Source organism: Clarias gariepinus, chromosome 15 (genome assembly GCF_024256425.1).
Source record: "Clarias gariepinus isolate MV-2021 ecotype Netherlands chromosome 15, CGAR_prim_01v2, whole genome shotgun sequence".
In the NCBI taxonomy this organism is placed as follows: Eukaryota; Metazoa; Chordata; class Actinopteri; order Siluriformes; family Clariidae; genus Clarias; species Clarias gariepinus.
In genome coordinates this window covers 12,470,228-12,486,722 of record NC_071114.1, presented here as the reverse complement: position 1 = coordinate 12,486,722, position 16,495 = coordinate 12,470,228, and the positions used below count along the sequence as shown (strand labels likewise).

Below are 16,495 nucleotides of genomic sequence, written 5' to 3'. Positions count from 1 at the left end.
ATGTCCTTTAACAGTAACACACATTATAGTTGCAAGGGATGGTGTGCATGTGCACATGTAAAAATTTTCAGCACGTGTACAGTATTTGAACTACAGTACGGCATGGTTGAATGCTTGAATCGGGTCCATCAGAAGATGTGATTAAATTTTTTGTACCAGCAGCTGTGACAGTATAGTGGCTCTAATTTAAATAACATGTTTATATCAATCATCTTGCTACTTGTGAAATACACTTTATAGTAACAACTCATTTAAAGATTCAAAGATGCACCAAATAAACTAAGGCGAATAAAAATCCAAAAGAAAATAGAGGCGTTCTAGACAAACATGTAAAATTACTTATGAATGTAAGTGTAAAACTGAATGACTTCCTTGAAAATTAATGGATAACTTGTTGCAGAAGAGATGCATCTGTCTGTACACACAATCATTTACGAACACCACTTGCAGATTACAGGAACTTGGCTGGGAGTTACTGTCACATCCCCCATGCAGGTTTTAATTAAAGGAGTTCCTGGCAGGCCAGCAGTTCAGACGTATCGGGCAGTTCGATCATGGCTCCAGCGTTCTGAGAAAACTTTCTATCTTGATGGTATCCAAGCACAAGTGAAATGCTAGAATAAGTGCATTAGTGTAACACAGAAAGAGGGAGTTTTTACTCTCATAACCGTATTTTGTTATTCTGCGCAATTAAAAGTCCTGGTTTGACTTGAACACACCTCATTTGTTTACTTACTACATCTTTCCAAGTGCACTTAATACTTTTATAAGTGGTCATGAACACATTTCTACATTTTTCTAACAAAGGAAATCGGTGCGAGTAGAGAAAAAGTATTAGTGTAAATACTGTAGACATGCTAGTATAATAAACTTAACCCTTAAATGTACATAGAGGTAATAGTATAGCAAAGTACACTACTCACAATAAGTTAGGGATATTGTGAGAGACGTAGTGGTTGTCATACATACAGTGTTTGTTTCACTTCAGACATTTTTGGGATAGGGAGGCAATTGTATTAGGGTGATAGACACCTCATTTAGTGTTTTCCATGTAAAGGTCTCATTGTTTACAGGTGTGCCTTATATTTGGGCCAATCCCAAAAGACAACCTTTTTTTTAATGTGGCATCAAATTCAACATTCTGTGGGTATAAAAAGCTGGTATTGTCAGTAAGTCATTCCAAGTTCATCATTCAAACAGCCATGAACACACAACGTCACTTAACGGACAAGCATCAAGACACAGAACTACTGGCAGAGTTCAAGACAGACCCAGAAGTGGAGCCCCACGAGTGACAGACCGCAACGATGACCAGTACCTAATGACGTATGCACTCAGACATCGTTATGCAACTGCCACACAACTGCAGGCCCGTTTACAAGATGCGAGGGGTACAACTTTCTGTTCATGGATGATAATGCTCCACCAAATCATCTCGACTTCAGAAAGTTGGAGTGCCTCATATAGTATGGCCATCAATGTCCCCTGACCTGAACCCCATAGAGCATGTCTGGGTCCAGTTGAAGTACAGACTGGATGATCGTAAAATGTCATTTTATTTAGACACAAAAAGTAAACTATTGTACATGTACAGTACTGTAGTAAGGTTAAAATGGTAAAAGCTAACTTGGGTACAATTATAGCGGTTTTCCAAGTAGGAAGCTTCACGGCAAGACCATAACGTTTTAAAAGACAAGCATTCCTTCATAGTATTGTCTTCAGTTTCTTTTTTTTTGTTTTAAATCCCGTTTCACCCATGCCACACCACCTGGATTGGGAAAATCTAGTTTGCTCAGAGCAGACCTGCCCTAGCAGATGACTGCTGATGGAAAAAATGCAGCGAAGGACAAATGAAATCAGCGTAAAACTTTTTTCGCTTCGAAATTGATTTTCTATTATAACTGTCAAAAGATTTATATTTTAAACATTTACTGATCACCACCCTTATGAAGGTTCTTAACAGATATTTCAGCTGAATTTTATAGTAACATATGTCCCAAGTGGATGATTTCAGACTCTTACTTTAACGGTTACATAATGGGTGTGCTTTTCCTGCTCATAATTCCCTTCAGTGTAAGAGTAATCCATGAAGCACTTTAGCTCTAAAAGCGACTCCCAAACTGCAACATCTTGTTCCCCTCGATGATTTCAAGATATGTGAAACATTTAATAATAAGCTTGTATTGTTTCGATTTTGAGGTTGTTGACATGATTGCTAATAAGGAAAGCAATGTGTAAAAGAAATCAGGACAACAGCAGTTAAAGGCTTACTTTGGCTTTGTGTGCGGGTATTTTACTCAATTATGGTTTCTTATAAAATGTAATAGTAAATGCATTAACATCTATGGACGCCACATAATGTTAATAAATTTTTTTTAAAAGATTATAGTAATCCTCATGTCATACTTATTATGGTATTGCCAATTTTATATATAAAAAACAATCATTTATATTGTATAATACAGTGTATTTAAATGCATGCTTTGTTCAGATGTCACAGCTGGATCTGTGAAATGGCCTGTGTGTGTGTCATGCTGTTTATGTCACCTTGAGAAACCTGACAAGATTCAGTAGCTATAATAGGAAATGTCATGCTGGCAGTTACTGTATAACAGGTGTGATTACAGCTGTGGCGTTTGGGAGATAAAGCACAGGAAAATAAACCGGGATATGGGGTGTGTTATATATCTTTGTATGGACCAGATGTCTGGGTCCTCCTGGGGAATTTTTAGGTTTTTTTTCATTTTATTTTATTTTAATGAAAGAAAATGTTTTCTTTTGGTTACTGATGCTGATATAAGGGTCCTATTTAGGAGAAGCATAACTTTAATTAAGGGAAACACAACATTAATTAGGAGTAGCACAACTGGATGGTCCTCACTAGTGGTAAGACTACTGTTTGTGTGTATTTATATGAATTAAACGTTGACATAGTGCTTAATGATTTAACTCAGTGTGAAAAAAATAATATTAAAATCTAATCTTGAGCCAACACTCAAATAAATTACATTAACATAAATCAATTGAATTAAAGAAATGGAAACAGATGTTTTACTGTGACAGGCTGCAAAGTGCCTAATTATCCAACTTAAAAATGAGTTGTTTATTAAAAACCTCAGCAGCAACCTCATTCCACGTCTCGTCGGTTCCAACCACTCAGCATTCAGCATCACCAGGATACTACAGTAATAACAGGCCTGATCATCTGCCATCTGCCATAATTAAATTAGATTGTTTTTATGCTTGAAAGATTCATAGGTCACTGTGTGATTTAACAAACAAGAAACGTTCATCTGAAACTGGTCAGGTACACGGACTGGACCAAAACTATATGGCTATATGGCTCAAAACTAAAATAATATTACAATACAAGTATTAATGCTATACAGTATGTTAATATTTGTTTGACGTGTGTATTATTATTATAGTCATTTGCTTTATCTATTTAAAAAGGCATTTAAAAACAAGTGGGTTTAGAAAATGTTAACTTTAACTAGAAATTTCTACCAATTTATTAAAGATCAAAATATAAAATAGCTCATTTTCTGTGGATAAGTGTTAACACATTTGCTTAAGGTTAGATGTGTAAGATTGATTATCTTGATTGAGAACATGAATGTGTCAAGACAAATAATAAAATAGTTTCGAAAAAACTTTGTATGTTCCCAAGAGCACAAAACACATAATTCATATTATCCACTGTCATATACAGTACCAGGCTGTTTTTTCGAAACTTTCTGAAGCTCTGTGTCACCATCTAGTGGTTGGAAACACAAGAGTGACATTGTACAGTATGTGTTATTACCAACCCAGTCTCTCAGCAAAAATGTATCCCTTACTGAAGCTCCTCTTATACAACGAGACAATTTGTTACATAAATCTTCTTTACTGACATCACCATTACACTCTGTCACAAGATGATTTATTCTCCCTGTTTTTTGCTTGAATTGTATAAAAGGTAAGTAGCAATGACATGTCTTGAAAAGTGTGCAGAGATTTTATTGAATACATCAGAATGTGTTATTCTGTGCAGGGGGACGAGGGAAGGATGGTGCCCCGATCATTACTTTCCCAGAATTCTCAGGCTTTAATGATCTTTCTGATGAGGACTTCATCAACGTAGTCACATATCTGACCAGCATACCCAGGTGACCACTTCACTATCACATCTCTTGTTTTGTAGAAAAGTATATGGTAACCGCACAAAGCGTTAAAAAAATTGTTTTATGGCCGCAAGATAATATTTGCTGTTCAAAATTCATTCTTCTATTTTTATCAGTTAACCTTGCTATCTCTCTTTTTTCAGTCTGGATGCGGCCAGCATCGGTTTCATCATTATCATAGACCGCCGGCGGGATAAATGGACCTCTGTGAAGGCCTCACTGGCTCGAATAGCGGTATGTAAAATCTATTTTACAACACAGTGGTACCTTGGCATACGAATTGAATGCGTTCCGGAGTTCTTAGGGCGATATTATATATTGCGAAATGTATATAATCATATCTTTGCATATAAAACCTTAACCTTAATCTCACTTAACCTTAATTTATAATTCCTCTAGCCAAGTTTTGATTGGTTACTGGAAGTACCACAACTGAAAGTATGCACAACCAGCTCAGTCACTCATATGAAAGAAACTGCTTTGTATTAAGCATTCATTTTTTTAAGCATTAATATTCATTTTGTTTTTAAGGTGAAAATTTTCAAGGCGGGGCGTTTGAATGCCGAGATACTGTACCACTGTGTAAGGGACATTTTCAGCATAGTTTTTCAGGCATGGTTTCAATCAAGCTGACAATAAAATTATTTAAAAAATGTAATAATTAAATATGCGGCATGGTGGCGTAGTGATCAGCACTGTGGGCCCGCACACAGTGTTCTGGTTTCCTCCCACTAAAACTGCCTACAATGTTGTGTGTGTGTGTGTGTGTGTGTGTGTGTGTCTAGGGTGTATCCCGCCATGCACCTATAATCTCCTAAAATAGGCTCCAGGTCCCTGCAACCCTGTACAGGATAAATGTTCTAGAAGATGAACAAATGAACTATTAATTATATATTACACAAAAACAGTTAATTATATAAAGTGGTCGTAAATTTTTCTTGGCTTCAAATATTAGAAATGCTGAAAGTTGACATGGATGAATTAAGCATGTGCATATATTAAGTCAAAAGGAAAAATTATAAGTTTAACAACAATAAGGATAACAATTAAATTTTGTTAAAAGCGTAACATATGGTCGCCTTGCACCTCCAGGGTTGAGGGTTCGATTACCGCTTTGGGTCTGTGTGCATGGTGTTTGCATGTTCTCCACATGCTTGGTGGGTTTCCTTCAGGTGCACAGTCCAACGACATGCGGATTGAGCTAGTTGGTGTTACTAAATTGTCGGTAGTATGTGAATGAGTGTGTACTGTGTATGTGTGTGGCTTGTGATGGATTGGTACCCTGTCCAGGGTTTACCCCGCCTTATGCCCTAAGTCTCCTGGAATAGACTCCAGGCTCCCCAAGACCCTGATAGACAATGATTGAGTGAGTGGGGGAGCATAAAGTAGATCTGGGTGAGCATGTTTATGTTCATGCAACTTTGCTTTTAATCGGGGAGGATCTGGTAAAAAAAGGAAAAAAAAACCATTAAATTTATTACTATAGCATGATACACCCACACACACTTATACATGTTGTTACACACAAAATTACAAATGATAAGATCACGAAGTGTGTTGAGAAAAACTACAAGCAATAAAAAAAACTATCATAGTACAGATATGCATTGTTTAATGTCCATTTGTTGCATAGTATGTAGTTGACACTAACGATGACAATTTTATCATCATGGACACAATTTCCTCTCATAGATTTACTAGACATTTTCAGTGACCTCTTGTGGAGTGTTCCCTTGTTTGTATTGGTTAGAACCTACAAAATGTGGGCCAAGAAAGGACAACCTGTAACCTGACGACAGGGTCATGGGCAACCAAGGAATACTAATGCACGTGTCTCGATGTGTCAGGATTGTTTTAGTGGCACAATGGATTTGTGAGTGTTAAAGCTATTATAATGTCTATCAGGATTCCACAATTTTAGATATACTGTATAATATTTAACATACAGAGTCAGCCCAAAAATGTATACACACTTCAGGGGAAAAAAACTTGTATGAAATTTTCTATAAGAAATATATTGCTATATGTTTTATATTGCTATATATGATAATATTATAACTATAATATTAATATAATATACATCATCCTTTTTTCCCATAGTGTGTATAATGTTTTTGGCTGACTTTGTAATTGTCAGGACTGACCCCAATAGGGTGCTTTTTGAACTGCATAGACCCCTGACCCTTAGAGAACTGCATTTCCCAGAGTGCACCTTGCTCAGGTGAGAGGACGGGTGACACTCAGAGGAGAATTTGTTAATCAGTCTTTTTATAAATAGTTGTGTCATAGGGTTGGTTTTTGCTTTTGAATGTGTTTTGTTATCCCGTTCTACTACTTTGCTATGCTTATGGAGGATTCTGTTCTGTCCTCTTTTGCAATCTGTGCTGTTTTGGTTAGCCACGGCTTCATGTTTAGTCTGGTCGTGTTTCAGTTTAGGTTTTTTTTGTGTTCTATGGTTTTTTTTAAATAAAATTTTCAATTATCTTTCCTGCCAAACCATGCCAATAATATATATATATATATATATATATATATATATATATGTGTGTGTGTGTGTGTGTGTGTGTCTTAAGGAACATACCACTGATCCAACAATTGAATTAGGCTAACTGACCTCAGACCGCTCTGCTCTATTCACAACAAAATGCACAAGTGTCCTTGGAAAAGAAAAAAAAAAAAAACTAAACTAAAAAAATGACAGGACCTCAACAAACATGTCCTTGGTTTTAGCCGTAGACATGGTTGTACTTGGAGAGTCAAGCAGCGTTTAGAGGGTATCGAAGACTTGGTACTTTAATGTTTAACCTAATGACCGTTTAATAAACGTGCAAATTGTCTTATCGATCATGAATTTGGTGAAAGAGAAAGGCCAATGTTAGCTATTGTAGCTATACTGTATGTAGGCAAGTTAATCAGTCATCTGGCTCTTTCTAGGTCGACAAACGATAAGGTTCACTTCACCCTGAGAAAACATATACATTGTCGAGCTGAGGTTCAGGGTTGATCCTGACAACTGATCATATCTAGTGCAGTTTTTGCACATTTGGCACCAAGAGATAAGATAAAATAACTGTTCATGAACCACAGGTGAGAAATTCTTTTGTCACAGCGGCAAGGAGCTAACAGAGAACATAAGACCTTATAACAACAAAAGAGTATTAAAATAAAGTAAAATAAACAAATGTTATAAAAAGCATGCTAATCGACCATGCAAGTGTTCCAAATCTGTCAATTTGCTACTTAGTACTGCAATATTTGGGTTTGGGTACTTTTCTTTGACACATTGTTTACATTTTCATGGTTCACAGGGAGCATTTCCAGGCAACCTGCAGCTAGTCTTGGTCCTGAGGCCGTCACAGTTCTTACAGAGGACCATCGCTGACATTGGCATCCGGTTACACCATAATGATTTTAAAATGAAGGTACCGGTAAGCATGTTTCAGTGTTGAGTGTTCTTCTAAACCCACAGTGTAAACAGCATCTCAGATTACATATGAGGAAAGGAAAGTGAGTGTGGAAGAGTCGGGATGAACTCTGAAATGCTTTGGATGCCTTGGGTTTAGATGATAATGCATGCCACTCACACCTTGTGCATGTTGTGAAAATGAAAAAGAGTCGTTGGTCTGCAAGTATAGGCATGTTTTTGTTTATGCAACTTTGCCAGGATTGAGGTTGTGGTAAAAAATAATTAATTTATTACTATAGCAGTACACAGCCACACACATAAACTTAGACTTGTTGTTGCACACAAAATTATAAATGACAAAGATTACAAAATGTGTTGAGAAACATTAAGGGTGTTCGTGCATCAACTGACTGCAGCAGTTTCCTGTCGCACAGTATGTAGTTAACACCAACAGCGACAATTTTAACACTAAGGCCACAATTTTTTTGTGTAGATTTAGTAGCATGAACTGCCAAGCCGCAACTTTCTCGTCCTTAGGTAGGCTGCGAAGTCCTCAGATGGAAACTTTTCAGTGTTAATTTACCTCACAGAGTGTTAAAACCATACAGCATTTGTATATAAAAGTGCTAAATCTACGTTTTGGTTTTTAATGAGTAATAGCAATCTGTTATGATATATAAAGATAATAGAATATGATGTAAAATAAGAAATCAAAAAGATTTTAAATCCCACCCATGACCTGCACTACTCTCAGGCCTAATTTTGTTCCAGTATCAATATTACACCATCTTATAACCCAGATCTACTGTAATGTGTGCATGCTAATATTTTTGCATGAACAAATGCATGTATGTGATTTGATTGATAAATTGATTACTTTGGGTCACTCCTACAGAATGTACATGTTTCACTGCTCTTTCAGATCGTCATGCTGAATTCCCTGTCAGATCTGCATCGCTATGTGGATAAAGGCCAGCTTACATGCGAATTAGGAGGAAGCCTGCAGTACTGCCACAGTCAGTGGATCCACCACCGCACAGTAAGTCAGTGATGTCATTCGTAGGAAACTTTTGATTACTTCAAATCTTGGGTAGAGCTCGTCCCAACTTACACAAAAGTGCACAAGCTGCTTTATTTTGTATTATCTAGGCAATCGAAAACTTCGCTGTGACGGTGAAGACCACAGCCCAAATGCTTCAGAGATTCGGAACAGACTTGGCGGAAACTGAACTTCCCAATGACGTGCAATGCACCAAAGATCTCCTGACAGCTCACACAGACCAGCACGACAGGCTTCAGGTAGTCAGGCTCTAAATCATGCAAGTCTAGTCGTATACTGTACGCCGTTAATAGTACTTGTGAAGATAGAGACAAAGCACGTGAAAATGTGTGTCTAAATTTTTGCTTCCTTTGTGTTTAAGGATGAACTAAAGTTGGCTTTGAAGCAAGGGACCACGTTGCTTTCGTGTATCAAAGATCAAGCCAGTAAATCTGAGAACCAGAAACTTAATCCAGACGAAACGGAAAACCTAACCACAGTCGAAAGGTGAGATTAAAACCTGCACTGCTGTCTTTTATTTCCATAGGGTACAACACTTTATTCATTTTCTCTAGGTAGGATGAGACATGGGAGAAGTAAACCTTACTTTCCTTCAAAATTCTTTCTTTTATCCTTTATCCCTCCATCTCTTTCTAAAACCTTATATTAGCCTTCATCCCTTATTGGGTCTCATCTTAAACTTAATCAGTAGCTCACTTTGCGTCTCTGCTACTGAGTATTCATTAGCTTTAATAAGTAAATAATCTATGCTTTGAATTACATCTATCAATTATAACACATTGATTAATAGTAAACAAAAATAATTCTACAGACAAACTAATTCTTTAATTTAACTTTATATTAAAAACATATACTGATCAGCAGTTACATTAACAGTACCGCCAGGTGAACTGAACAACACTGACCACCAGTTACATATGAGTAAACTTGTGACAGGATCATGGGAACCCAAGGCTCACCAATGGCTACAGGGACCAAAGGCCAGCACGTTCAATCTGCTCACACAGTAAAGCAATGAGAGAAAGGCCACCCAGAACACCCAGTGCACCAGAGTCGACCATGCACATGGCCAGGCAGGCAAAGAGCCCAAAGCTGCTGACCTGTCTTCCAAACTCTTCAGATCCAAATTCGATCAAGCACACTAGACAAGTCTGATTCATCGAGACCCCACTCCTCAACCCGCAGCACCCAAAGGATACGCTGCCAACGTCCTGGTAACAGACACTATAGCACACATGCAGCGTCCTTGCAGAGCTAAGCACCAAGGGGCCTGAGGTGTGCTGGTGGCACAAGGGAAACCCAAAACCTATGTGGTTTTATTTTGGTTTTAATGTTACTGTATGGCTGATTGGTGTAATCTTGATATTAAACAAATGAAGAGATCTAGGAAACATTAGGCAAATTGGGCTTGTGACTAATAAATAATTACTATTGTGCAATTACTATTATTTAATTATTCTAAAATTGTCATAAAATTACTATAACTATAACAATTTTTTGTGCATGTGTGCTGGGTAATTAATCATTGTCTCGGTTCCATAAAAGAGGTGATCAAATATGCACTTTATGTCTAGTGTCTAGTGTCTAGTGTTTTGTGACACAGCATGAAGTGAACCCAAAAAGAGAATGAATGTACTATAGCAATTAAAAGGATGTCGTTATGGTACTGACATTTAACTGTAGCAATGTATAGATATGTTTTTTTTTGTGGGTTAAAATCAGTGGTTCTCAACCCTGTTTTTTTATGTCCCTTCCAAGAAACACATTTTTTACTCTTTCCATCACACCAAGGTTGAAAACCACTGAACTAGGTCAACACAGGCTGTGGCTTCAGTACTTCTACGTACATTTGTTTAAAATTTATGATAAATCAAACTTCTGTGAATGAATAGCCTTATTACCTGCTTCCTCCATTTTCACACGCTTGCTTCTAGTTTGAATATGTTGCAAAGTCCACCACATCATACTGCAGATCAAAATAACTAGCAGAACTAAAGTCAACAATTGCTAGCTTACTCTTTTATCCTTGTGCCAAAATACACGGTAATCATGTACAGTAGATGATCCCATAATCATCAGGTAATCTTTGTATAACTTTTTTTTTCCACCCTTGTCACTCCCAAAGAGAACCTCAACATCTTTATCTCTGTTACTTTAAGGCTCCAAAATCCACCTCAAACATGATTATCAACAAAAATGCATTGTTACTTTTACCGTCCAGTGTTGTGACTGTGACTGGCATCATGGTAGTCACGTGTCTCCCAAAGCTCAATAAGTTGTGTGTGGTTGTGTTAATTTTTCATTGCATGACCCAAAAATGAAGAAAACATTTTCGGTCTAATGAATGCAAGTCTTTAAGCATGACGCAAAGATATATATATATATATATATATATATATATATATATATATATATATATATATATATATATATTAAGAGATATATATTAGACTGTATACAAAAGAATTGGTGCTCAAACATGCAGTTTATGATCAAGTGTCTAGTGTTTCGTGACACAGTGTCAAGTGCAAAGAAAACCCAAGTACCGCAGTAGCTAAAAACAAGTGGTTACGGTACGGATGTGGGATTATAGCAGTGCATAGAAATGTTACTTTGTGGGTTAGAAACTAGTTCACTGGTTTCCTCAACCCTGGTATTGCAAGACCCTTGCCCTACAAATTTGAATGTTTTCTCACACCTCCCAGCACACAAGGGTTGAGAGGCACTGATCTAGGTCATGACTAAAGTATAGTCTGTAGCTCCTGTTCTGTACGTGCGCTCTATAACACAATTGTCTATACACGGATATTCAAATGAAGTTTTCAAATGTCAAACACAATTACATCTTCAAATAATGCGATTGTGTAACGCAGTTGTCCTGGTGCCAGATACCACAGCACACCTTCAGAGGTGTTGTGGAGACAAACCCTTGGTTCAAGGGGAACCCAAAATCTGGCTGGTTTTTAATGTTGTCATTAATTGATTAATTGCTGATCGGTGACATTCTGTATGTGCATATAATTTATGTTTCATCGGTTTGTTTATTTCAGACTGTTAGCTCAGCTGGATGAGACTGAAAATGCATTTCAACAATTCTGGTCCAGACATCACTTGAAGTTAGAGCAGTGTTTGCAGTTAAGACATTTCGAGCAGGACTTTAGAGAGGTAGAGTAATTGTTCACCACATCTCATGCGGCATTCACGTTTTTGTGTGGTTTGCATGTTTTTTAAATGAATTGTGTGTGTGTGTATTTGTATGTGTATGTATGTGTGTGTGAAGGTGAAACTCTCCCTGGACAGCCTGATGGAGAATTTGCTGGCACTTTCTGACACCGGAGACGGTGCAAGTCGCATTGAACAGCTGTTAAAAGACCTGAGGAGCCTGCAGGACAGAGCTCAGGTCAGGCACATCCTCACATCACTCACTTTGCAGGGCAGATGGAAATGGTGTCAAATGCAAGGGTAGATAGATTTTAAAAAAAGATGACCTGACAGGCAAGTGCGGGCACCTGTGCACTAAATAGATACAGTGGGGCAAAAAAGTATTTAGTCAGCCACCAATTGTGCAAGTTCTCCCACTTAAAAAGATGAGCGAGGCCTGTACCTTTCATCATAGGTATACCTCGACTATGAGAGACAAAATAAGAAAAAAAATCACATTGTAGGATTTGTAATGAATTAATTTGTAAATGCCTCTGTTAAATAAGTATTTGGTCAACTACAAACAAGCAAGATTTCTGGCTCTCACAGACCTGTAACATCTTCTTTAAGAGGCTCCTCTGTCCTCTGTATTAATGGCATCTGTCATCAGTATAAAAGACATCTGTCCACAAGTCACACACCAAACTCCACTATATCCAAGACCAAAGAGCTGTCAAAGGACACCAGAAACAAAATTGTAGACCTGCAACAGGCTGGGAAGACTGAATCTGCAATAGGTAAGCAGCTTGGTGTGAAGAAATCAACATTGGGAGCAATCTTTAGAAAATGGAAGACATATAAGACCACTGATAATCTCCCTCGATCTGGGGCTCCATGCAAGATCTCACCCCCTGGGGTCAAAAAGATCACAAGAACTGTCAGCAAAAATCCCAGAACCACACGGGGGACCTAGTGAATGACCTGCAGAGAGTCGGGACCAAAGTAACTAAGGCTACCATCACTAACACACTGCGCCGCCAGGGACTCAAATCCTGCAGTGCCAGACATGTCGAGGCCCGTCAAGTTTGCTAGAGAGCATTTGGATGATCCAGAAGAGGATTGGGAGAATCTCATATGGTCAGATGAAACCAAAATAGAACTTTGTGTTTGGAGGAGAAAGAATGCTGAGTTGCAGCCAAAGAACACCATACCTACTGTGAAGCATGGGGGTGGAAACATTATGCCTTGGGGCTGTTTTTCTGCAAAGGGACAAGGAAGACTGATCCGTGTAAAGGAAATAATGAATGGGGTCCTGTATTGTCAGATTTTGAGTGAAAACCTCCTTTCATCAGCAAGGACATTGAAGATGAAACGTGGCTGGGTCTTTCAGCATGACAATGATCCCAACCACACCGCCCGGGCAATGAAGCAGTGGCTTCGTTGGAAGCATTTCAACGTCCTGGAGTGGCCTAGCCAAGTTGTTATACAACATACACGCAAAGAATATAAGGGCTGGATGTGCTGTCTATTCTTGTGCGTTGGTTGCCTGAAAAAAAATGCTAGCTGAAATAAACATAGTGAGCTGAATACTAGTCAAAAATTATTAAAATTCTTGTTTTATTTGTGACATACACAGCCATTCATAGTATGATGTGCAGAGAAATGCTAATACAACTGATCCTAATCTAGTTAGAAGGATTTCTGTGCGGAAAATGATTTGCACTGGAGAGAATAATTAATATAAAAATAGAATATTAGAATATTAAAATAGAATATTCCAATAAAATAATATTTAAATACAAGATGAAAATATTTCGACACAACAAACTAGGACAGCAGTTCTCTGAGTTTAATCCAAAGTCCCAGAAAACTATAAGCATAAATTTTCCAGCTAATGGTTGAGTGTTGAACTGGTCGGCAATTGGGGATGTTTCCACTCTCAGGCTTGTAATGATAAATCTATGTTTCGCACCAGTAATGATTCTCTTTTAGAAACTTTCACCTTCCTTAGAGTATCAGTCTACATTTTGTTTGCAGATATTCAAATCCTTCTTCCTAAGGTATTTTGGCACCAGGTAAAAAAAACAAAAAACAAATCACTGCATGCTTCTCTTTTTTTGTGCATTGAGGCATTGAGGCACTCAGTTACAAATCAACTGATGTTCCCATCTGTACAGCGGCGACTGGGGAGGACACAAGGTGCCTTTAAAAGAACATGCTGATAACATTAATTGCTTGAATATACTTTACTGATCTGTAATATGTGATTGTGTACTCATTGAACAGGAATCTTTGGAAAAGGCACAGCTGCACGCGCTGCACGGCGACCAGTTAATCCAGAGCAACCACTACGCTGTGGACTCCATTCGGCCCAAGTGCGTGGAGCTGCGGCGCATTTGCGACGACTTCAGCAACGAAGCCAAAAAAAAATATGACGTCCTGTCCAAATCGCTTGAGATCCATACCTGGATCGAGAAGGTTGGTGGAACAATTTAAGAAGAACCAGTTACACTTTATCGGTTTACTGCCTTTCGACAGGTGAGATTTGTAGGTGAAACTTATGTAAACAAAACATTATACGAGACGCCCATTATATCTCTATATAACACACGGATCAAAGAATGATTTATGAAGGACATTTCATGGCTCATCGCTTCCATCTCATTTGTCAGTGTAAAAGAGAAATGCTATTCTGTCACACCTGCTCAGTGGAATGAATTGTCAGTGTCACTTCAGTTGGCAGACAGAAATGTCTTTGTTCATGGCATGCTGAACCCAAAGAACACAAATTAATTATGTCATCTTGTAGTTTATATATAATAAAGTTATTAGCATGGCCTCACTCTCCATCAATGTAATCATAATATGATTCAAGTCCATTTTTCAAATGTGTGCAGGTGATCCAGTGGTGCGAGAATGGTGTGTATCTGCTGGCCTCGCAGGCTGTAGATAAGTGCCAGTCTCAGGATGGGGCAGAAGCGGCTCTGCAGGACATTGAGGGGTACATGGAGACAGCTAAGGAGCAGCAGCTCAGTCAGCTCAAAGACCTCTACAACCAACATGAGATGGCTCTCTCTGATCTTGTGAAGGTGTGAAGATTAATGTATTTCATTTGGTTTCCTTAAATACAAAATGTGTCATGCTAGGCGGTATGGGTGTATTTTGTGCTCCATGCAGGTATAAATCTACACCCGTGATTCCCTTTTTTGTGCGGTTGTGATTTTTGTGGGCAGAAGTTAAGCTGCCGATGGTGACTTGGGTGATTCTGTGGAACAGAAGGAAAGAAATCAGGGCCAGGGGTAGCTCAGTGGTTAAGGCATTGGACTACGGTTCGGAAGATCCCAGGTTCAAATCCCACAACCACCAAGTTTCCACTGTTGGGCCCCTGAGCAAGGCCCCTAACCCTCAACTGCTCAGATGTATAATGAGATTAAAAAAAATAAAAAATGTAAGTCGCTCTGGATAAGAGCGTCCGCCAAATGCCTAAACGTAAATCTGCAGTGGGGTATTTAATAAAGTATTAAAAACGCAAGGCTGAATCTTTTGATCAATATCAATTTTTACCCTTTATTTACTGAAATCCAGATGCTTTAAGCAACTTTTTGTTTCATAACATAGCATGTCACATTCTGTATCATGACTTACAGATAGTTCTAAGACTTCAGGTATATCTTGTTTGAATAATAATTAATTAAGTTAATGGCTTGAGATGTTTACTTTTGTCTTCGGTTTTGGTTTCACATGTGAAGAGTACATTTCAGGATAAACCAATGTGAAGACCAGAGAGCTGTCTATAGGAGAACAGCATGACATTCTATAGTTGGGAAAACAGGGGACATTGATTAGAGCCATCGCACAAACATTGGACGTAGCTGATAATACAACAAAACAACAAACGCGCGCTGATTACTAGCTATTAAATAGGTTGGGCCAGGGAAAACTGAAGCTATGAAGTAAAACTAGACGGCCTGGTGGTTTAGTGGTTAGCTTAGTGTTTTTTTTAATCTAAATTGCATTTCATGGTTTGATTCCCACCTCAGGTCTGTGTGTGTTCCCCCTGTGCTTGGAGAGTTTTATCCAACACACCAAAGACATGCTGATTAGGCTAAGTGGTCTTTCCAAATTGCCTGTAATCTGTTAATGTGTGTGCCATGTGATGAATTGGCACCCTGTCCAGGGTGTACCCCGCCTCATGCCCCAAGTCTCCTGGAATAGGCTCTAAAACCCCCCTCCACCCGCGACGTGGTATACAGGATAAAGCGGTTTAGACGATGATGATGATGATGATGATGATGATGCTATGAAGAAAACCCATACACAACAGTAAATGCCATCACCAGCAACCTCTACACAGCACATGTAAAAATATCACAATCTATCATTCAAAGAAATGCTGGAGACCAGAAATATGGAGGTCATTCCACAACATACAATCGGTGTTTCCGAATTCTAAAGTGTGTGAGTGTGTGTGAGAGTGTGTCCATGCTTGTGGCCTGCAATAAATTGGCACCCCTCTCATGGTGTACCCTGTCTTGTACTCTTTGACATGCACTAATATCACTCCACTTAAATAAAAATAGGCTACTAAAATCGAACTACCTATATCTTTACACATACATAAAAAACATATTCAACATATTTTAGACCTTGCATACACAGTAAACGTAGATATAGCAGGATAGCTATTAAATCTACTGTAAATACTGTAGCATAAGAAAATAGACA

At 38.3% G+C, this 16,495-nt stretch overlaps 1 protein-coding gene across 6 annotated transcripts in view; it reads left to right on the top strand.

Moving 5' to 3' along the window:
- Positions 1-16,495, top strand: part of mcf2l2 (MCF.2 cell line derived transforming sequence-like 2) — an 87,879-nt gene that overhangs the window by 27,380 nt on the left and 44,004 nt on the right. For 5 of the 6 annotated variants that reach the window (XM_053512524.1, XM_053512529.1, XM_053512530.1 and 2 more), the window contains exons 3-12: positions 4,034-4,148; positions 4,307-4,397; positions 7,472-7,591; positions 8,492-8,608; positions 8,719-8,868; positions 8,991-9,115; positions 11,680-11,794; positions 11,910-12,029; positions 14,057-14,248; positions 14,668-14,859. In XM_053512524.1, the coding sequence (XP_053368499.1) occupies positions 4,034-4,148; positions 4,307-4,397; positions 7,472-7,591; positions 8,492-8,608; positions 8,719-8,868; positions 8,991-9,115; positions 11,680-11,794; positions 11,910-12,029; positions 14,057-14,248; positions 14,668-14,859 (1,337 nt within the window). The remainder of the gene's footprint in view (positions 1-4,033; positions 4,149-4,306; positions 4,398-7,471; positions 7,592-8,491; positions 8,609-8,718; positions 8,869-8,990; positions 9,116-11,679; positions 11,795-11,909; positions 12,030-14,056; positions 14,249-14,667; positions 14,860-16,495) is intronic. The other variant, XM_053512525.1, reaches the window with a different exon arrangement.